Below are 23,650 nucleotides of genomic sequence, written 5' to 3'. Positions count from 1 at the left end.
ATACAGGTGGTTGTTCTATAACATGGTAGTTGTATTCTTGTGCAATCCCGCATTATGGAAAAATTACATTTTAGAAACAGCACTTAAAGTGTTGGTAATGTAATCACATTACAGCCAACACACGTTTTAAAAGTTCACATTTTAGAAACAGTGTCCCCAATTTGTCAAGCACATTACAGCAAATTCGCGTTAACAAAATACGTGCAGAACAACCTGTATTTATGTAACTCTGGGTTGGATTAGATATTGTTTCAGTAGCTTCAATATGTGTTTGCTGCTACTGGACATTGAAGAGGTCAAGCAATTTTGTAAGTGCTTTGTGGTCTAATCCAAACATTGTGGTGGCTAAACCAATTTTACTCCCAAGGGTACATGACAATAAATCAAACTGTAATTCTATTTTTGTAGAAGACATCAGTTTAAGCTCAACTGGGGTAATTGCATCCACTACTGGATGGCACACTTTAGAGGAGGATGTAAAGGCATTGGAGAGAGTGCTGAAGGAGATTAGGAGAATGAAATTCTTCCTTTGGTTCCTGTCATCCCTTTTTAACCATTTCCCTCCTGAACCTCATCAGCTAGCCATATATCACCACTTCATGCATGATTTCAACATAAAATGTTCTCTCTTTTATAAGCAGGATCATCAACATTCACAACCATAAGGTGTATGAATGAATTGGCATGCTAGAGCTGACAGAGATCTGACTTATGGATCAGAATTTTTCTTCATTATTTTGTGCTTTGATCTTTCATTCTGGTCTCATTGATGTCCATTTACTTCCTCCTCCATTCTAGTTCTGGCAGCAAAGTAAACAACTGCACAGGTTGTAGTGCACGGGATTCCCTCTTCTAAATCCCTCTGACTCCAAAACCTTAAAAAGGTCTTCTCAAAAATCATTTCCTCAACAAACCTTTTGAGTAACTGATTACAGAAATAGAGTACACTCTGCTTCTTTGTATTTGCACCTTGAAAGGCCACTGATGCAGTGTGAATGGCTTTATAAAAAGTTTAAGGAGGCAGGCTGAAATAAAGTGAGAGTTACAGTATGCTTTGTGTCCTGTCCTGTTCAAAAGGGAGCAGTTAATGAAGGTTATCTTGTAGTTAGCTCATTTGGCCAAAATTAAAGTAAATGACTTTTTTGACTGACCTTAAGATGTCAAGGTCAAGGGTGTGAAGAGAATGTAGCGAAGGTTCAGTGAAATTTTACCAAGAATGTAAAGTTCAAGTCAAAAGGAAACTTTCAAGAAAATGGTACTATTAGAACAAAGGTGGCAGCATTTGGTATGCTTTCCTTTACTGAGTTTAGGAGTTGGAAGGGCATGTTGCAGCTATACAGGATGTTGGATAGGCCAATTTGGAACATTTCATGCAATTCTGGTCTCCTTCCTATCGGAAGGATGTTGTGAAACTTGAAAGGGTTCAGAAAAGATTTACAAGGATGTTGCCCTGGTTGGAGGATTTGAGCTATAGTGAGAGGCTAGGGCTGTTTCAGAGGCTGAGGGGTGACCTATAGAGGCTTATAAAATCATGGGAGGCATGGGTAGAGTAAATAGACTTTTCCCTGGAGTGGGGGAGTCCAGAACTAAAGGGCATAGGTTTAGGGTGAGAGGGGTAAGATATAAAAGGGACCATAGAGGCAACTTTTTCATGCAGACAGTGGTGAATGTATGGAATGAACTGCCAGAGGAAGTGGTGGAGGCTGATGCAATTGTAATACTTAAAAGAATCTGGATGGGTATACGACTAGGAAGGGTTTTAAGGGAAATGGGCCAACTGCTGGCAAATGGGACTAGATTAGGTTGGGATATCTGGTCAGCATGGACGAGTTGGACCAACGTTTCTGTTTCTGTAGAGTGCTCTACATCTTTGTGACTCTATGACTAAGAATCAAAAGATAGAGATGTTCAAAATTATGAGGCGCTTTGACAAACTAAAATATTTCCACTTAAGAAAAACAAAGGGAGATGCTGTCAGAATCTTTCCTGCTTACTTCCAAGAATATAAAAACTGACAGATACAATAAGAAAGGGAGACTAAGACAAATTAAAATCCACGGTTCTACTGCAGTAATAGATATCAACATAGTCATGACCCATCTTACATCACAAGTACAAAATAAAAGTTCTTACACACTGGGAACCCAGAGGCGGACTGTTTTGTCTCGAGATGCAGAAGCCAGTAAGTGACCAGAAGGAGAGAACTGAACTGACAGGACTGCATCTTTGTGACCTACAAATCGATATGCTCGCATCTGTGGTTTCAAATTCCAGATCATAACGCAGCAATCCATTGATCCAGTTGCTGTTAGAACAAAACGACATTTTAATGTTTGTTTCAAATTGGGATGCAACCTATAATTTCCACTTTGCCTTATTTACATTAGGGATTAAAAAGCTGTTTCACTCAACTCCCATATTTAGAAACTGTGTATGTAACTACCAAATTCCATAATCCTCTGTAGATTTAATTTCTATTACGCTGGAAAACTTTGCCTTATCAGTCTCAAATCTGTCAATTTTGATCAGTGAAAGAAACAACAGTGTAACAGGAGTTGGTCTTATACCCAGATTTTGGGTCAGGATATCTTCACTCTGTTTAGTAATAGGACTGCCCAAAAGCCCCATAGTTGACAGAACTTGTCACTCTCCAACTTTCTTACCTCCTGAGCTTTCATAATTTTAGATCATTGATTCATTTGAGATACTTCGAACATTACAAATGTATAAACCTTATCAAACACTGTTAGCAAACTGTTTATTTGTGTAAGTATCACAGCCAAACCCAATTCACAAACAGTGACCCAACAAGAACCAAGGGAATCACTGGACACAGACTGGAGCAGGATTTCTTGCTGATTTTGTTCTATTTAATGGTGGAGGCAGAGACCAATTGCGCCTTCATCATAATCCTGACTGAGATTGGAGACCACTTTAGCTTTCCTGCATTATGATGTTCAATCTAGTCAATAGATCAGCTATAAACTAATAGATAAGCCAATGAGAATAACAGGTAATTGTTTGACCTTGGCTGAGGGGTCAAACTAAGACCCAGTCTGTCTCCCATAGTACAATTTCAGAAGAAAAGCAGAGGAGAAATTTCTAATATTTCTCCAAAACTATCAGTCAATGTCACCCCTCGTAGAACATCACAAAACCAGAATATCTGGACATTGCTGTTTGTGGGATTTGCTCTGCAAAGTTTGGTTGTAGTGCTATTTACATTATAGCGAATTCTCAACAAAAAAAATACTTCAATGGCTGTAAAACATTTTGGCACACATGGTGTTCAAAGACACTATATAAACACAAACTGCAATTGCTATAAAAAAAACCAGCAGATCCTGGCAGCATCTATGGACAGAAAGCAGAATTAATGTTTCAGGTCCAGTGACCTTTCTTCAGAATTCTGAAGGCAGCATTCTGCAGAAGGGTCACTGGGCCCAAAATGTTAATTATTTCTCTCCATAGATGCTGCCAAATCTAAGTTTCTGATTTCCAGTATCCGCAGCGCTTTGGAACTTTTGCTATATAAACGCCACTCTTGCTTTTGCATTATTAGCATGAAATAACACATTCAAAGTAGGACCATCCTATGATTTTATAAAAGGTGTTGAAACCTTCAAGACACAAATAAATGGCACTGACAAATAGATGAGCAAGGTTTCGTTCTATTTTGCAAATAATTATTTATAAATTGCAATCCATTAAAGTTTTTAAAAAATCAGACAAAATCATATTGGTTCCTTGATGGTCAACCTTTGTGCTATGCAAACTTGAAGGATCTGTATAGAAACAACTCTTTTCAACGGTTTTGTATTTAAAGGTGCAAGTATTCATCAAAATGGTCAATGTCAAAAACTGCCAAACAACAAAAGATGACACCACCAGGTGGTAGGACGTTGAGTGCGGAGGGAGAAAAGGTGTTAATAGTTCAGATTAAATTCAGAATGGAATGTAAGACTGGCAGAACAATGGTGTGTCTAAACGTCAGACTTGGGAAAGGGGCAGGGGTGCAGGAGACAGGACATGGTGACTGAGAATGTAACAAGTAAAGCTAAAAGAAAAGGGAGGAATGGGAGTTGATTCACAATTTGAAGGTGTTGGACTCAATATTGTGTCTAGGAAGCTATAAAGTGCCTAGTCTGAAGAGGAGATGTTGTTCCTCCAGTTTGCACTGAAATTCACTGGAGCACTGCAACATTTTGAAGACAGACAAGTTGGCATGCAAGCAGGACATTGTGTTAAAATAACCAGCTACGGGAAGGACAGGGTCATGGAGGTGTTCGGCATTGAGTGTGCAATGAATACAATACACAATAATGGAGGATGTACGGCTGAAATGCTGCTTCACCTGGAAAGATTGTTTAGGCACTTTGACGGTGAACAAGCAGGAGGTAAAGGGGCAGGTATCACACCTTCTATGGTTACGTGGGAAGGTGCCAGTGTGTGTGTGTGTGTGTGGGGTGGGGGGCGGCGGGGTGGGGGGGGCGGCGGGGGGCGGGGGGGGGGGGGGGGGGGGGGGGGGGGGGGGGAGATGGTGTTAGTGATTGATGAATGGACTAGGATGTCCTTGAGGCAACAGTCCCTGCTACAGGGGATTTGAAGAGAAGATATGTTTTGAGGTGGCATTATTCTGCAGTTGTCAGAAATGGCTGAGAATAATCCTTTGAATGCAGAGGCTGGTGGGATGAACAATGAGGACAAGGGGAACCCAGTCACCCTTTTGAGTGATGGGGAGGGCAAGGGCAGAAGTCGGATGCAGTTGAGATCCCTGTCAACCACAGTGAATGCAAAACCACATTTATGGAAGAAGCAAGCCAGGTCAGCAGCACTGTTTTGGAAGGTGGCATCGTCTGATCAGAGGCGACAGAGGCAAAGGAATTGGAATGGAATAATTGCAGGATGGAACATGGGGTAGTGAAGGTAGCTATGGGAATCTGTGGCTTTTTAGCGGAGTCAAAATAAACAAATTTTTTCAAGGTCCTGACAGAAGCATGAAGCGACACCGCAGCAGCAGTCGTTGATATACTGATAAGAAAGTTGTGGGAGGAGACCAGTGTAGGACTGGAATAAGGATTGTTCCACATATCTCCAAAGGAAACAGGCGTAACTGAGACCCATGAGAGAACAGTTTCAGCCAGGCAGAGGAGATTAGCGATGGGTGGGGAGTGTTCAGGCTTCTGGTTGAGGAAGAAGCTGAGAGCTCGCAAACCGTCCTGTTGGTGAACAGAGGGATAGAAGGATTGGACATCCATGGTGACCAGGGGGAAGTTAGGGACAAGGAATTGGAAATTGTCAATAAGGCGAAGAAGAATCGTGGATGTAGGGGGCAAGGTGTGGACAAGTGGAGACAGGATGGAGTCAAGGTAGGAGGTAATGAGGTCAGTGAGGCAGGAACAGGCTGACACAATGTGCCTACTGGGGCAGTCTGGTTTGTGGATTTTGGATAGGATGTAGAAGCGGACTGTCCCAGGTTGGGAGGCAGTGAGTGGAAGATCTCCAGAGGTAATGAAGTTAGTGACAGTCCTAGCAACAACGGCTTGATATTCAGAAGTGGTCACGGCCCAGGGGAAGATAGGATAAAGTGTCCAAGAATTGGCATTGATCCTCTGTAAGGTAAAAAAAAATGCACCAGGATACAACAGCAACACCTTTGTCAGCAGGTTAAGTAACAAAGTTAGGGTTGGACCTGAGAGAGTGAAGTGCAGCAAGTTCAGAAGGGGACGGGTTAGAGTAGGTGACATGAGCACAGAAACTGAGGCAGGGGTTGGCAGGGTCAGTCATTGATAAATGTCAAGTTCAAAATACAGTAGGAAATCAGTCAGAATGCAGAAATTGCAGAGGAGAATTGAGACAGGAAATGAGAGGAGAAAATAGAGTGAAGAATGAAAACATAGCAAGCAACGTAAAAGGGATAACCGCAGCTTTTGTGAATGCTTTTAAAAAATGTTGATGAAAGGGAGGACGGAAACAATTCTGAAGCAAATCGAAATTCATCTTGGAGGCAGAATGGCACGTTGCAAAGACTGAAGGATAACAGAGGAACCTCGATTATCCAAATATCGGATTATCCAAAGGCGATCTCGAGGTCCCGATTGAAACATTACATCAAAGAAGTGTTTCCAACCTTGATCGTGTCTTTTGCTTACAATGATTAAAACAAACTCGGCTTACTGAAATGCTGTCGAGAACAGTCTTGGACATCGATGGGAGCCCAGGCACCGACTCCAAATGGCTGACTTCCCGACCTCCCTCTCTCTCCCCATACTTTTCCTGGAGTTCAACACAAGGGTATACCCTAAACCCTGCTTCCCGAGATAATCTCTCCAAAACTGTCCTGTACTGGGATAAGGTGGAACTTAACAAAATGTTACGGTAAAACATTTCACGTGCGCGCGTGCACACACTATTTGGAGACCCACACCCCCCTCAAAGGCATCGGCTGTCTTACTGTTGGTATCCAGTCTGGCTGCCGCCTGCGGAGGGGAGGGCAGAGTTTGAGCGGGGGGGGGGGCAAGACGGGAGGCAGGGTTGGAGGTTCGAGCACGCAGTGTGCTGTTACCCAGTCTTCTGAACAGGGAGCAGACTTTAGCCACTGTCAATCCCATTGAGCTGATGGTGGTGATGGGGGGGGGGTGGAGGCTTGAGCAATCCTGCAGATCCCTTATACACTAGAATGTGTCTGCTCAGAAACAAACCCTGAGACAGAGAGAGGGAGTGAGGAAAAAGGAAACTTCCGAAAACTCCAAGCCACAGAAGACAGGCATTAAATCAATTAACCGAATAATCAATTACCATAACGAAATAGATCTCATTCAGTTAATCAAGGTTCCTCTGTATTTTGAATGCGCCTTTACACAGGAAGGTTATGCCACCATGTCAGTACAGGAAGTAGAAACAACAGCAGCATATTCTCTCATTCAATGTTACCATGTCCTCCTCTCAAACATCTGGGGACCTGTGCCAAATTGTAAAAGCTGTCCCCACAGATTAGCCAAGAAACAGCTTGACTTATTTTCCTCACCAAAGCATACATTATAGCCAATGGCCTCCATCACCATCCCTGTATATGTTCTTGTGGCCACTGTACTTGTATGGCTAGTCCAGTTCAGTTTCTGGTCAATAGAAACCCCCAGAATATTGACAGTGGAGAATTCAACTAGGAGAAAGTGAGGACTGCAGATACCAGAGATCAGAGTTGAGAGTATGATGCTGGAAAAGCACAGCATGCAGACAGCATCCGTTGAGCAGGAGCATTGACATTTCGGGCATAAGTCCTTCATCAGAAATGAGGCTTGTGGACCAGGGGGCTGAGAGATAAATGGGATGGGAGTGGGTTTGGGAGGAAGGTAGCTGAGAATGCAATAAGTAGATGAAGTTGGAGAGGAGGTTGGAATGGATAGATGGGAAAGGTGATGGACAGGTCAGGAGGGCAGTTGGACACTTGGGACTAGGATAATGTGTGGGAGGGGAAAATGAGGAAACTGGTGAAATCCAAATTGATCCCGTGTGGTTGCAGGGTCTCAAGATGGAATATGAGGTGTTCTTCTTCCAGGTCTCAGGTGGTAATGGTTTGGTGATGGAGGAGGCCTAAGACCTGAATATCCTTGGCAGAGTGGAAGGGGAAGTTTAAGGTTAAGCCATGGGGCAGTGGAGTTGGTTGGTGTGGATGTTCCAGAGATATTCTCTGAGATGATCCGCAAGTTGGCATCCTGTATCTCCAGTGTAGAGGGGAATTCAGTCATGGTAAGGTTATTCAACATGAAGAAACAATAGTTAGATCCTCCCTTGTTGGAGCTCATCATTGACTAGAACTTGTGTGATGGAATGACAGTTACTACTTGTCAACCTACGCCTGAATATTGTCCAGGTTTTGATGTATTTGGACATACACTGCTTCGGTATGAGGCGTCGTGAACAGCATTGAACTGTGGAGTCATCAGTGAACATCCCCATCTTTGACCTTATGTTGGATAGTACATCATTGATAAAGCAGCTGAAGATTGTTCAGTTTACAATTCGACCTTAAAAAACTCTGCATAGGTGTCCTGCAACTGAGATGAACAATGTCCAACACCACAACCGTCTTCCTTTCTGTCAGCTTTGACTCCAAACAGTCAAATGTTTTCACAATTCCCACTGACTTAATACTAGGGCTCCTTGATACCACATTCAGAAAAATGTGGCCTTGAACTCAAGGACAGTCACTCATCTAAGTTCATGAATTCAGCTCTTTTATTGAACCAAGACTATAATTAGATCAGGAGCTGAGTGGGTCTGGTGGAAACCATACCAGGCATCAGTGAACAGGTTATTGCTAAGTAAGTGTTGCTGAATGATACTGCTAATGACACCCTCCTGAAGAACAAGCATAGGCTGAAGAGCAATGATTGGCTAGTTTTAAGTTGTCCCTTTTCTTTGTGTACAGGATATGCGTGGGCAATTTTCCACATTGCTGCACTGGAACAGATTGGATTAGGGTGGAGCAAGACCCGAAGCAAATGTTGTGGTAATCTACAGAATATTTCCTTTCCTTTGTTTGATCTGATGCCTTGAGACTTCATGGGATCTGCAGTTAATGTCAGGACTTCTACAGCAACTCCTTCCCAATGTATACCACTGAGCCACCATTTCTGCTGGGCCTGTCCTGCTGGTGAGACTGAAAATGCTTGACAACGTCCTGGACATCGTCAGCCTGTATAATTCCACGTGTATGACTCCAACAGAATATCACTTGACTAATCTGTGAGGCAGCTCTCTCAATTTGGTACTAAACCCCAGATGTCAGTACAGAGGACTTTGCAGAGATAATAAATCTGTGTTTTGCTTCTGATGTGTAGCTCAATGCCGGGTGGCCTGTGCAGTTTAATTTTTTTTAAGACTATCTAACAACTGTTACAAGCGATTGCTAGGCCATTTCAACAGGCAGGTAAGAATGAACCATCTCCTCTGTATTAAACAGAAGTACTGAGGGCAGCAAAGGCACAGAATGTATTCACAGTGGACTCAGTGAAACTTGTCAGGTGAATGTAATTATTTTCTTGACTTCTTTCCCATCATCTCAGTTCCTATTTACAACTATTCTGGGACGTTTTTGTACTCAATAGTGAAGATTTTGTTTGAACTCAGACCTGGTAAAAAGTATTATGTTATCGGATGCTGAAGTACTTTTCCTACAGTGCAATCTGACACTTCAAAAGAATTTCACCAGCCAAGAAACACTTTGGACAGCCTAAGGTGATGAAAGGTACTACAGAATGTCAATCTTTTCTTCAAGGCAGCATGAGCTCTCAAACTACTCAATGCCTTCTCCATGGAGAGACAGTGTCACCCGTTTGGTCCCCTGACTTTATGGATCTGCCAAAAGATTATAAATTGATATTTATTCAAGAAATGCAACCTACCTAACTGCTTCATGTTAGTATTGAAGTCAATACTTGTGACAGTATCACGATGACCTTTAAAGTGCCGTTCTAATGTGGGATCTTCCTACAAAATTTAAAAAAGTGAAACATTAAATGTTTGCATACACTGTGCCACAAACCTCAATTGCATGAGTCATTAATTCTTGCTATTATAGTTTTTGAAATGATTATGAATTAAATCTGTAAAAAAGAAAGTAGTTTCACACAAAAGAATCATACACAAATAAATTCCCCTACTTCCTCAAGTCTTACCTTTCAGCCAGTTTCGTGTAGGTGGAAGGCCAATCAGGAGAACTATATCACTCTGCAGTAAGCTCTGAACTTCCAGTCAATACTTTTCAATTTTAGGAACAAAAAAAAGGCTCCAGAACTGTGCAAGTCTCGAGCAATGCGTACCCATTTTAATTAAGGATGGAACAACAGTAAAAAAAGATACCTTTCCAGCCGGCATCTTTGCCAATTTCACCACTGAGAAAAGAAACATCAAAACTCAACATGTGTTACACATATGTTAATAATGACTCTGACTGATCATTAACTGTGCTATGATGGCTTCACTCATCCAAACTCAGCTGGTTAAAATCTCAAGTAAAGCCACAACTGGGGGCGTACAATAGATGATGCTTGGAAAAAGGACTTTGAACTTGTACAAGTCACATGATGAAGAAGCTATTTTGTTGTCTGCTTCTAAACCAAAAGCAAAAGAAGTAATTCTGCAATAATGTTCCTTCAGAAAGCCATCAAATTAGTTGCAAATACCGAAACATCCAAAGTAATATACAATAACACATCAAAAGGTGGAGGAGGACTCTCCTCAATCTTTCCAACTTTGAGTTTATCTAAGAACCAACTTCCTGGAAATTTGTCCAGAAGAAGCCATTCAGCCAATTGAAACAAAAAAAACTTTGTTTCCCAGCTAAATCGGGCTTATCAAATTGTGGATCCCAAATGGGGAGGTTGTGAACTCCAAAGAGCAGTTGTCGAACTTAAACTGATTCCTGACCGGTCTGTGGCCCCTTTAAAAAGCTTGCTTTATTTCAACTGATAGTTGCAACCTAAACGATTGCTGACCAGCAGTGACAGAGCCTTTGAAAATGCAGGTCTCCATTTCACCTCTCATTTTATCAAATGACACAGAAGGGAAATGTTAGGACGGGGGTATGTGAAGGGAGGTGAAGATGGAGGGCATGCGCTTGCGAAGGGAGATGGCAATGGGAGGGGATGTGTGAAGAGAGCTGGAGATGGGGAGCAGGATAACTCTAAAGGAGGTGGATATGGAGGGGGGATGTGTATGAAGGAGGTTGAGATGGGAGAGGGTGGGGATGTGTATGGAGGTTGAGATGGGTGGGGATGTGTATGAAGAAGGTTGAGATGTGGGAAGGGAGGTGGTGGGGATGTGTATGAAGGAGGTTGAGATGTGGGAAGGGAGGTGGTGGAGATAGTGGGGGGATGTGCGTGGGAAGTGAGGTGGTGGGGATAGTGGGGGATGTGCGTGGGAAGGGAGGTGGTGGAGATAGTGGGGGATGTGCGTGGGAAGGGAGGTGGTGGAGATAGTGGGGGATGTGCGTGGGAAGGGAGGTGGTGGAGATAGTGGGGGATGTGCGTGGGAAGGGAGGTGGTGGAGATAGTGGGGGATGTGCGTGGGAAGGGAGGTGGTGGAGATAGTGGGGGATGTGCGTGGGAAGGGAGGTGGTGGAGATAGTGGGGGATGTGCGTGGGAAGGGAGGTGGTGGAGATAGTGGGGGATGTGCGTGGGAAGGGAGGTGGTGGAGATAGTGGGGGATGTGCGTGGGAAGGGAGATGGGATGGGGTGGAATGTATGTGAAGGAAGTTGGAAATTGGGGTGGGAATGTGTAAAGGGCACTGCAGATGGGTGACATGCTAAACCCATTTCCTCCCGCTGCTACAACTGAAGGCCCAACTGACCCTTCAGTCAACAACTCAAAAGATCCCCCCAACTCAGGTCTTACATCCCTGCCATACTCAACAATTCTTGTTTCCCCACAACCTGTCAAAGTCTCTCAATGTCTAAGGCTTGAAAATTGAGTCACCTGAGATAAAAGTTTAAGTACTGAACTATTAGCTCATCTAAGAAACTCCTGGCCAGCCATGAAAGAGGCTGAGATAATCCTAAATTGCTATTGCATTGTTTACCTTTGTTTGTAAAAGCATGTGTGATATATAAATAAGACTTTAGATTTTAAACATTTGGGTACTTGTATGAGAATGAATAACTGTTTTAAAACTCTCATAAACCTTGCTTCTGTGATTGTCCTAAATAAATAATCACCAAGGGTAGGAAAACACACATAAGCATTAATTGAGAGCAGCGAAAAGAAACAGTTCAGTCCCAAAACAACAAGACACGAACGAAAAGTTACATGAGCAAAGAAGCTAAGACCATAGAATAGAAATATTACCATTTGGTTTGCCAGAGGAGATATGACTGTGAAGCAGAACTCAAGGTCCATGAATGATGCTAATACTGTATCAGCCTGAGACAATAACCAGGGAACAGAACATTGATGCCTTTGATAAGGTGCCTCACAGGAGGCTGCTGAGTAAGGTGAGGGCCCATGGTATTCAAGGTCAGCTACTTGCACATACTGAGGATTAGCTGACTGACAAAAGGCAGAGAGTTGGGAAAAAAGGTTACTTTTCAGAATGGCAACCTGTGACAAGTGGTATTCCGCAGAGTTCAGTTTTGGGACCACAGCTGTTCACTTTGTATATTAATGACCTGGATGAAGGGACTGGCGGCATTCTGGCAAAGTTTGCCGATGATAAGAAGTTAAGTGGGCAGACAGGAGGTGGGGAGGGTGCAGAAAGATTTACAGCTGAAAATGTGTTGCTGGTTAAAGTGCAGCAGGTCAGGCAGCATCCAAGGAACGGGAAATTCGACGTTTCGAGAAAAAGCCTTGGCTTTTGCCCGAAACGTCGAATTTCCTGTTCCTTAGATGCTGCCTGACCTGCTGCGCTTTAACCAGCAACACATTTTCAGCTCTGATCTCCAGCTTCTGCAGACCTCACTTTTTACTTGCAGAAAGATTTAGACAGTTTAGGAGAGTGGTCTAGGAAATGGCTGATGAAATTCGATGTGAGCAAATACAAGGTCTTGCACTATGGGAAAAAGAATACAGGCATGGACTATTTTCTAAATGGTGAGAAAATCCATAAAGCCAAAGTACAAAGGGATCTAGGAGTGCTCGTCCAGGATTCTCTAAAAGTTAACTTGCAGCTTGAGTCCGTGATTAAGAAAGCGAATGTAATGTTGTCATTTATCTCAAGTGGGTTGGAATATAAAAGCAGCAATGTGTTTCTGAGACTTTATAAAGCTCTAATTCGCTCCATTTAGAATACTGTGTCCAATATTTGGCCCCACAACTTAAGAAGGACATACAGGCACTGAAGCGTGTCCAGCAGAGATTCACATGGAGGATCCCTGGAATGGTAGGCCTAACATACGATGAACAGTTGAGAAACCTGGGAATGTATTCATTAGAGTTTAGAAGGTTGAGAGGAGATCTAATAGAAACTTACAAGATAATGCATGGCTTAGAAAGGGTGAACACTGGGAATTTGTTTCCGTTAAGCAGAGAGACTAAGACCCATGGGCACAGCCTTAGAATTAGAGGGGATCAATTTAGAATGATAATGAGGTGACATTCCTTCAGCCAGAGAGTGGTGGGCCTGTGGAATTCATTGCCACAGAGTGCAGTGGAGGCTGGGACATTAAATGCCTTCAAGGCAGAGATTGATAATTCCTTGCGAGATCAAGAATTTAAGGGCTATGGGGAGATTATGACTAAGTGGTGTTGAAATGCCCATCAGCCATGATTAAACGGCAGAGTGGACTTGATGGGCCGATTGGCCTTCCTTTCCACTCCTATATCTTATGGTCTAATGATGCAAAGAATTTGTAGCAGGACAGAAGAAAATGCTTTGATCTTGCCACCTCAAACTGCAGAAAATTGTGGTTCATCCAAAAGTGGATGTCAGATGTGTGGTCTGATAGCAGAGATAAAGGAAGTCATGATGAAGTAGTGCTGAGTATCATCAGTGTACTTGTGAGAACTGGTGTCACGACTTTGAATTATATCACCGAAGGACATCATGTAGATGAAAAACAGAAGCGGCTCAAAGATAGAGCCTTCAGAAGTTTCAGACAAAACCATTGAATAAAGTTTCAGCAGGATGACAACTGATTATGCTTAACAGCCTTTTGGACCCGGACAATGGAGAAGATGCCTTGTCAAAGGTGACTTGATCAGCTGAGTCAAAGGCTGCAATAGGGAAGAGAAGAATGCATCACTTGTTACTTTGATTAAAGCATTTACATTGTAAAAACAGTATCATTTTATTATACTTTATTGGTGAATGTGAAGTGAAATGCAAAAAGGACTGTTTAAAACCAAGGACAGTGGAAGGAATTGTTGCTACTGAAAAAGCAAGCTACTGAAACATATTGTCTGTCATCTTTACACTGCTGTTATACTCAATCAATGAGGGAATTCATTGTACACAAGGTGGTTCCAAGGATGTAAGATCCAATCAGGTTGCTGATTCATTTGTGGAGTCTTAACCAGTTACAACCAAAGGCGAACAAAAATTATCTAAATGCTTCCTAGGTAGCTGAACAGACTCCTGCAAAAGGTAAATGGCATGCCTTTCTCTTGATTAAAAAAAAGTTAAAAATCGCACAACACCAGGTTATAGTCCAACAGGTGTATTTGGAAGTACAAGCTTTCGGTGCGTTGCTCCTTCTTCAGATAGGTAGTGGGGGACAGGATCATAAGACAGAATTTATAGTAAAAGATCAAAGCATCATATAATTTATGCAATGCATTGAACAAACCTAGATTGCTAATAAGTCTTTAAACACTTTGAATAGGTTGCAGGTTTTGATTCATCAATATATAAATCCCAGAATTTCTTTCAAGTCAAATTCCTGAGGTAACATATTAAAAAAAAGTGGCATCTCAGCTCAGACAATGCATGAAAGATGTGAGGTGAGAGTCTTTTTGTATTTCAACCATTGGTCTGAGCCGAGATGTCACTTTTTTTAAAATATAAAACCTTAAATTATCTCAGGAATGTGACTTGAAAGAAGTTCTGGGATTTACATATTGATGAATCGAAATCTGCAACCCATTCAAAGTGATTAAAGATTTAACAGCAATCTAGGTTTGTTCAATGTATTGAATCAGTTGTATGACACTTTGATCTTTTACTATAAATTCAGTGTCATATAATCCTGCCTCGCTAGCTACCTGATGGAGGAGGAGCGGTCCAAAAGCTTGTACTTCCAAATAAAATTGGTGGACTATAACCTGGTGCTGTGTGATTTTAACTTTGTCCACCCCAGTCCAACACTGGCACCTCTACATTGTAACAAAAGTTTATTTCCCTCACCAGCTGCTGTGAACTTTAACCAGCAACAAAGAAATTTGATAGGTTCTTTGAATATTTGCCTGTGCTTTCTGTGAGGGGGAGAAACTTCAAGAAACAAATAGTCTTTGTCAGCAAAACAATCTCAACAAAACCTGTGGACTACAAACATTGAACTGTTTTCCCAGATATTTTTTTCTCTACTATTCATACAACACCAGTGTTTGTTTTATTGCATGCCTGTATGTGTGTACAGTGGGTTTTAGAAGATGGTTAGAATTCTAACTAGTAGAGTGAATTTATACTTATAGTTCTTAATCATTTACTTATGATTAGAATCTATTTACTTGCATAAGTCCTTGGAGAATACTTCACTAAATTACAATGTGAAGGTGAGCAGAAGCAAACCAAAAGATTTTGTACTCCTGGCAACTCTCCACTGTTTTAGCAGAGGTCCACGTAAAGAGTTAAAACCAAGAATGTAAACATCAGAATAGCAAGCACAGTAAAGAAGTCAATCCAACCAGCAACCTGCTCCCCACTGACATACACTGCTGCTCTCCAAGCCAACCCACCACAAACCCCTCTTCCCTCTCCACGCCACCTTCCACCCCCCTTTCCTCTCCACAACCCCCCAGCCCTCTTTCCTCTCCACACACCCCCAACACCCCACCCCTGTTTTCTCTCCACAATTCCCCAACCCCACTAACCCTCTTTCCTCTCCACACACCCCCACCCCGCTTTCCTCTCCACACCCCCCCAACCCGCTTTCCTCTCCACACCCCCCCAACCCGCTTTCCTCTCCACACCTCTCCACAACCCCCAAACCCTCTTTCCTCTCCACACCTCCCCCCAACCCTCTTTCCTCTCCACACTTGCCCCCAACCCCCCCACCCCTCTTTCCTCTCCACACAACCCCCACCCCCCCACCCCTCTTTCTCTCCATACCACCCACCAACCCCCCCACCTCTCTTTCCTCTCCATGCCTCCCATCCCTCTTTCCTCTCCACACCCCCACTTCCCCCCCAAATTACCCCTCTTTCCTCACCACATGTGCCCCATTACCCCCACTCCACTTCCCTCCACACCCCCCCATTACCCCCACCCCACTTCCCTCCACACCCCCCCATTACCCCCACCCCACTTCCCTCCACGCCCCCCCATTAACCGCTACCCTCCATGCACCCTATTCCCCCCTACTCTCCATACCCCCATTCCTCCACCCCTCCCCATTACATCCACTACCCTCCAAGCACCCCATTTCCCCCCCTACCCTCCACGCACCCCATTCCCCCACTACCCTCCACGCACCCCATTCCCCCACTACCCTCCACGCACCCCATTCCCCCACTACCCTCCAAGCACCCCATTTCCCCCCTACCCTCCACGCACCCCATTCCCCCACTACCCTCCACGCACCCCATTCCCCCCTACCCTCCACACCCCCATTACCTCCACGCCTCCCCATTACATCCACTACCCTCCACGCATCCCCATTACCCCTATGCACCCCATTACAACCTACACACCCCATTACCCCCTACCCTTCACGCACCCCATTCCCCCACTACCCTCCACTCACCCCATTCCCCCACTACCCTCCACGCACCCCATTCCCCCACTACCCTCCACGCACCCCATTCCCCCTCCCCTCCACTCACCCCATTCCCCCACTACCCTCCACTCACCCCACGCACCCCATTCCCCCACTACCCTCCACGCACCCCATTCCCCCACTACCCTCCACGCACCCCATTCCCCCACTACCCTCCATGCACCCCATTACCCCCACCCTCCACGCCTCCCCATTACATCCACTACCCTCCACGCCTCCCCATTACCCCTACACTCCACGCACCCCATTACCCCTAAGCACCCCATTCCCCCACAACTCTCCACGCACCCCATTACCCTCCCTACCCTCCACGCACCCCATTACCCCCCCTACCCTCCACGCACCCCATTACCCCCGCTACCCACCACGCACCCCATTACCCCCGCTACCCACCACGCACCCCATTACCCCCCCACACTCCACGCACCCCATTACCCCCCCCACCCTCCACGCACCCCATTACCCCCCCTACCCTCCACGCACCCCATTACCCCCTACCCTCCACGCACCCCATTACCCCCCACCCTCCACGCACCCCATTACCCCCCCTACCCTCCACGCACCCCATTACCCCCCTACCCTCCACGCACCCCATTACCCCCCCTACCCTCCACGCACCCCATTACCCCCCCTACCCTCCACGCACCCCATTACCCCCCTACCCTCCACGCACCCCATTAACCCCCCTACCCTCCACGCACCCCATTACCCACTACCCTCCACGCACCCCATTACCCACTACCCTCCACGCACCCCATTACCCACTACCCTCCACGCTTCCCCATTACCCCCCTACCCTACACGCACCCCATTACCTCCACGCCGCCCCATTACCCCCCTACCCTCCACGCACCCCATTACCCCTAAGCACCCCATTACCCCCTAAACACCATGCACCCCATTCCCCCACTACCCTCCACGCACCCCATCACCCCCTACCCTCCACGCACCCCATTACACCCCCTACCCTCCACGCACCCCATCACCCCCCTACCCTCCACGCACCCCATTACCCCCCCTACCCTCCACGCAACCCATCACCCCCCTACCCTCCACGCACCCCATTAACCCCCTACCCTCCACGCACCCCATTACCCCCCCTACCCTCCACGCACCCCATCACCCCCCTACCCTCCACGCAACCCATCACCCCCCTACCCTCCACGCACCCCATTAACCCCCTACCCTCCACGCACCCCATTACCCCCTACCCTCCATACCCCCCCATTCCTCCACCCCTCCCCATTACATCCACTACCCTCCACGCTCCCCATTACCCCTACCCTCCAGACAGCCCATTACCCACCTACCCTCCACGCACCCAATTACCCCCCCGAGCCTCCACGCACCCATTACACTGCCTACCCTCCACGCACCCCATTACCCCCCCGAGCCTCCACGCACCCCATTACCCCCTACTCTCCACGCACCCCATTACCCCTACCCTCCACGCACCCCATTACCCCCTACCCTCCACGCACCCCATTACCCCCTACCCTCCACGCACCCCATTACCCCCTACACTCCATACCCCCCCATTCCTCCACCCCTCCCCATTACATCCACTACCCTCCATGCTCCCCATTACCCCTACCCTCCATGCTCCCCATTACCCCTACCCTCCAGACAGCCCATTACCCACCTACCCTCCACGCACCCAATTACCCCCCCACCCTCCACGCACCCAATTACCCCACTACCCTCCACGCACCCCATTACCCCCCTACCCTCCACGCACCCCATTACCCCCTACCCTCCACGCACCCCATTACCCCCTACCCTCCACGCACCCCATTACCCCCTACCCTCCACGCACCCCATTACCCCCCTACCCTCCACGCACCCCATTACCCCCTACCCTCCACGCACCCCATTACCCCCTACCCTCCACGCACCCCATTACCCCCTACCCTCCACGCACCCCATTACCCCTACCCTCCACGCACCCCATTACCCCCTACCCTCCACGCACCCCATTCCTCCACCCCTCCCCATTACATCCACTACCATCCACGCTCCCCATTACCCCTACCCTCCAGACACCCCATTACCCCCCCCACCCTCCACGCACCCATTACATTGCCTACCCTCCACGCACCCCATTCCCCCACTACCCTCCACGCACCCCATTCCCCCACTACCCTCCACGCACCCCATTACCCCCCCCACCCTCCACGCACCCCATTACCCCCCCACCCTCCACGCACCCCATTACCCCCCCTACCCTCCACGCACCCCATTACCCCTACCCTCCACGCACCCCATTACCCCCTACCCTCCACGCACCCCATTACCCCCCCACCCTCCACGCACCCCAATACCCCCTACCCTCCACGCACCCCATTACCCCCCCTACCCTCCACGCACCCCATTACCCCCTACCCTCCACGCACCCCATTACCCCCTACCCTCCACGCACCCCATTACCCCCTACCCTCCACGCACCCCATTACCCCCTACCCTCCACGCACCCCATTACCCCCCTACCCTCCACGCACCCCATTACCCCCTACCCTCCACGCACCCCATTACCCCCTACCCTCCATGCACCCCATTACCCCCTACCCTCCACGCACCCCATTCCTCCACCCCTCCCCATTACATCCACTACCATCCACGCTCCCCATTACCCCTACCCTCCAGACAGCCCATTACCCACCTACCCTCCACGCACCCAATTACCTCCCCTACCCTCCACGCACCCATTACACTGCCTACCCTCCACATCCGCCCATTACCCCCTACCCTCCACGCACCCCATTAACCCCCTACCCTCCACGCACCCCATTACCCCCTACCCTCCATACCCCCCCATTCCTCCACCCCTCCCCATTACATCCACTACCCTCCACGCTCCCCATTACCCCTACCCTCCAGACAGCCCATTACCCACCTACCCTCCACGCACCCAATTACCCCCCCGAGCCTCCACGCACCCATTACACTGCCTACCCTCCACGCACCCCATTACCCCCCCGAGCCTCCACGCACCCCATTACCCCCTACCCTCCACGCACCCCATTACCCCCTACCCTCCACGCACCCCATTACCCCCTACCCTCCACGCACCCCATTACCCCCTACCCTCCACGCACCCCATTACCCCCTACCCTCCACGCACCCCATTACCCCCTACACTCCATACCCCCCCATTCCTCCACCCCTCCCCATTACATCCACTACCCTCCATGCTCCCCATTACCCCTACCCTCCATGCTCCCCATTACCCCTACCCTCCAGACAGCCCATTACCCACCTACCCTCCACGCACCCAATTACCCCCCCACCCTCCACGCACCCAATTACCCCACTACCCTCCACGCACCCCATTACCCCCCTACCCTCCACGCACCCCATTACCCCCTACCCTCCACGCACCCCATTACCCCCTACCCTCCACGCACCCCATTACCCCCTACCCTCCACGCACCCCATTACCCCTACCCTCCACGCACCCCATTACCCCCCTACCCTCCACGCACCCCATTACCCCCTACCCTCCATGCACCCCATTACCCCCTACCCTCCACGCACCCCATTCCTCCACCCCTCCCCATTACATCCACTACCATCCACGCTCCCCATTACCCCTACCCTCCAGACACCCCATTACCCCCCCCACCCTCCACGCACCCATTACATTGCCTACCCTCCACGCACCCCATTCCCCCACTACCCTCCACGCACCACATTCCCCCACTACGCTCCACGCACCCCATTACCCCCCCACCCTCCACGCACCCCATTCACCCCCTACCCTCCACACCCCTCCATTACCTCCACGCTTCCCCATTACATCCACTACACTCCAAGCCTCCCCATTACCCCTACCATCCACGCACCCCATTACCCCTACCCTCCACGCACCCCATTACCCCCTACGCACCCCATTACCCCCCCAGCCTCCACGCACCCCATTACCCCCCCACCCTCCATGCACCCATTACACTGCCTACCCTCCACATCCGCCCATTACCCCCTACCCTCCACGCACCCCATTCCCCCACTACCGTCCACGCACCCCATTGCCCCACTACCCTCCACGCACCCCATTACACCCCTACCCTCCACGCACCCCATTACACCCCTACCCTCCACGCACCCCATTACACCCCTACCCTCCATGCACCCCATTACCCCACTACCCTCCATGCACCCCATTACCCCCTACCCTCCACGCACCCCATTACCCCCTACCCTCCACGCACCTCATTACCCCCTACCCTCCATACCCCCCATTCCTTCACCCCTCCCCATTACATCCACTACCCTCCAGGCTCCCCATTACCCCTACCCTCCAGACACCCCATTACCCACCTCCCCTCCACGCACCCAATTACCCCCCCCACCCTCCACGCACCCATTACACTGCCTACCCTCCACATCCGCCCATTACCCCCTACCCTCCACGCACCCCATTCCCCCACTACCCACCACGCACCCCATTCCCCCACTACCCACCACGCACCCCATTCCCCCACTACCCACCACGCACCCCATTCCCCCACTACCCACCACGCACCCCATTCCCCCACTACCCACCACGCACCCCATTCCCCCACTACCCACCACGCACCCCATTCCCCCACTACCCTCCACATTCGCCCATTACCCCCTACCCTCCACGCACCCCATTCCCCCACTACCCTCCACGCACCCCATTCCCCCATTACCCTCCACTCCCCACATTACCTCCATGCTTCCCCATTACATCCACTACCCTTCACGCCTCCCCATTACCCCTAACCTCCACGCACCCCATTACCTCTACGCACCCCATTACCCCCTTAGCACCCCAATACCCCCTACCCTCCACGCACCCCATTACCCCCTACCCTCCACGCACCCCATTACCACCCCTACCCTCCACGCACCCCATTACCCCCTACCCTCCACGCACCCCATTACCCCCTACCCTCCACGCACCCCATTACCCCCTACCCTCCACGCACCCCATTACCCCCTACCCTCCATACCCCAATTCCTCCACCCCTCCCCATTACATCCACTACCATCCACGCTCCCCATTACCCCTACCCTCCAGACACCCCATTACCCACCCCACCCTCCACGCACCCATTACATTGCCTACCCTCCACGCACCCCATTCCCCCACTACCCTCCACGCACCCCATTCCCCCACTACCCTCCACGCACCCCATTACCCCCCACCCTCCACGCACCCCATTCACCCCCTACCCTCCACACCCCTCCATTACATCCACGCTTCCCCATTACATCCACTACACTCCACGCCTCCCCATTACCCCTACCATCCACGCACCCCATTACCCCTACCCTCCACGCACCCCATTACCCACTACGCACCCCATTACACCCCCACCCTCCACGCACCCAATTACCCCCCCCACCCTCCACGCACCCATTACACTGCCTACCCTCCACATCCGCCCATTACCCCCTACCCTCCACGCACCCCATTACCCCCCCTTCCCTCCACGCTCCCCATTACCCCTACCCTCCAGACAGCCCATTACCCACCTACCCTCCACGCACCCAATTACCTCCCCTACCCTCCACGCACCCATTACACTGCCTACCCTCCACATCCGCCCATTACCCCCTACCCTCCACGCACCCCATTACCCCCTACCCTCCATGCACCCCATTACCCCCTACCCTCCATGCACCCCATTCCTCCACCCCTCCCCATTACATTCACTACCCTCCACGCTCCCCATTACCCCTACCCTCCAGACACCCCATTACCCCCCCACCCTCCACGCACTCATTACACTGCCTACTCTCCACATCCGCCCATTACCCCCTACCCTCCACGCACCCCATTCCCCCACTACCCTCCACGCACCCCGTTCCCCCACTACCCTCCACGCACCCCGTTCCCCCACTACCCTCCACGCACCCCGTTCCCCCACTACCCTCCACGCACCCCGTTCCCCCACTACCCGCCACGCACCCCATTACCCCCTACCCGCCACGCACCCCATTACCCCCTACCCTCCACGCACCCCATTACCCCCTACCCTCCATACCCCCCATTCCTTCACCCCTCCCCATTACATCCACTACCCTCCACGCTCCCCATTACCCCTACCCTCCAGACACCCCATTACCCACCTCCCCTCCACGCACCCAATTACCCCCCACCCTCCACGCACCCATTACACTGCCTACCCTCCACATCCGCCCATTACCCCCTACCCACCACGCACCCCATTCCCCCACTACCCACCACGCACCCCATTCCCCCACTACCCTCCACGCACCCCATTCCCCCACTACCCTCCACGCACCCCATTCCCCCACTACCCTCCATACCCCCCCATTCCTTCACCCCTCCCCATTACATCCACTACCCTCCACGCTCCCCATTACCCCTACCCTCCAGACACCCCATTACCCACCTCCCCTCCACTCACCCAATTACCCCCCCACCCTCCACGCACCCATTACACTGCCTACCCTCAACATCCGCCCATTACCCCCTACCCTCCACGCACCCCATTCCCCCACTACCCACCACGCACCCCATTCCCCCACTACCCACCACGCACCCCATTCCCCCACTACCCTCCACGCACCCCATTCCCCCACTACCCTCCACGCACCCCATTCCCCCACTACCCTCCACGCACCCCATTCCCCCATTACCCTCCACACCCCACATTACCTCCACGCTTCCCCATTACATCCACTACCCTTCACACCTCCCCATTACCCCTAACCTCCACGCACCCCATTACCCCCTATGCACCCCATTACCCCCTACCCTCCACGCACCCCATTATCCCCCTACCCTCCACGCATCCCATTACCCCCTACCCTCCACGCACCCCATTACCCCCTACCCTCCACGCACCCCATTACCCCCTACCCTCCACGCACCCCATTATCCCCCTACCCTCCATGCACCCCCATTCCTCCACCCCTCCCCATTACATCCACTACCCTCCACGCTTCCCATTACACCTACCCTCCAGACACCCCATTACCCACCTCCCCTCCACGCACCCAATTACCCCCCCAGCCTCCACGCACCCATTACACTGCCTACCCTCCACATCCACCCATTACCCCCTACCCTCCACGCACCCCATTACCCCCCTACCCTCCACGCACCCCATTACCCCCTACCCTCCATACCCCCCATTCCTTCACCCCTCCACATTACATCCACTACCCTCCACGCTCCCCATTACCTCTACCCTCCAGATACCCCATTACCCCCTACCCTCCA

The 23,650-nt window shown here is 49.6% G+C and overlaps 1 protein-coding gene and 1 long non-coding RNA gene across 2 annotated transcripts in view; one reads left to right on the top strand and one right to left on the bottom strand.

Annotated features, from left to right (window-relative positions):
* The window catches only part of LOC132822107 (uncharacterized), a 48,332-nt gene extending 38,860 nt beyond the window's left edge, over positions 1-9,472 (top strand). The window contains exon 3 of the long non-coding RNA XR_009645398.1: positions 8,432-9,472. This is a non-coding gene — a long non-coding RNA (uncharacterized LOC132822107). The remainder of the gene's footprint in view (positions 1-8,431) is intronic.
* Positions 1-23,650, bottom strand: part of LOC132822106 (POC1 centriolar protein homolog A-like) — a 148,607-nt gene that overhangs the window by 108,982 nt on the left and 15,975 nt on the right. Inside the window, exons 2-3 of the mRNA XM_060835142.1 lie at positions 9,408-9,492; positions 2,134-2,305 (exon numbers count right to left, since the gene is read on the bottom strand). Of these exons, the coding sequence (XP_060691125.1) occupies positions 2,134-2,305; positions 9,408-9,492 (257 nt within the window). The remainder of the gene's footprint in view (positions 1-2,133; positions 2,306-9,407; positions 9,493-23,650) is intronic.

The sequence above is a fragment of the Hemiscyllium ocellatum genome, chromosome 14, assembly GCF_020745735.1.
Source record: "Hemiscyllium ocellatum isolate sHemOce1 chromosome 14, sHemOce1.pat.X.cur, whole genome shotgun sequence".
NCBI classification, from domain to species: domain Eukaryota; kingdom Metazoa; phylum Chordata; class Chondrichthyes; order Orectolobiformes; family Hemiscylliidae; genus Hemiscyllium; species Hemiscyllium ocellatum.
This window is presented reverse-complemented; position numbering and strand designations above follow the sequence as displayed.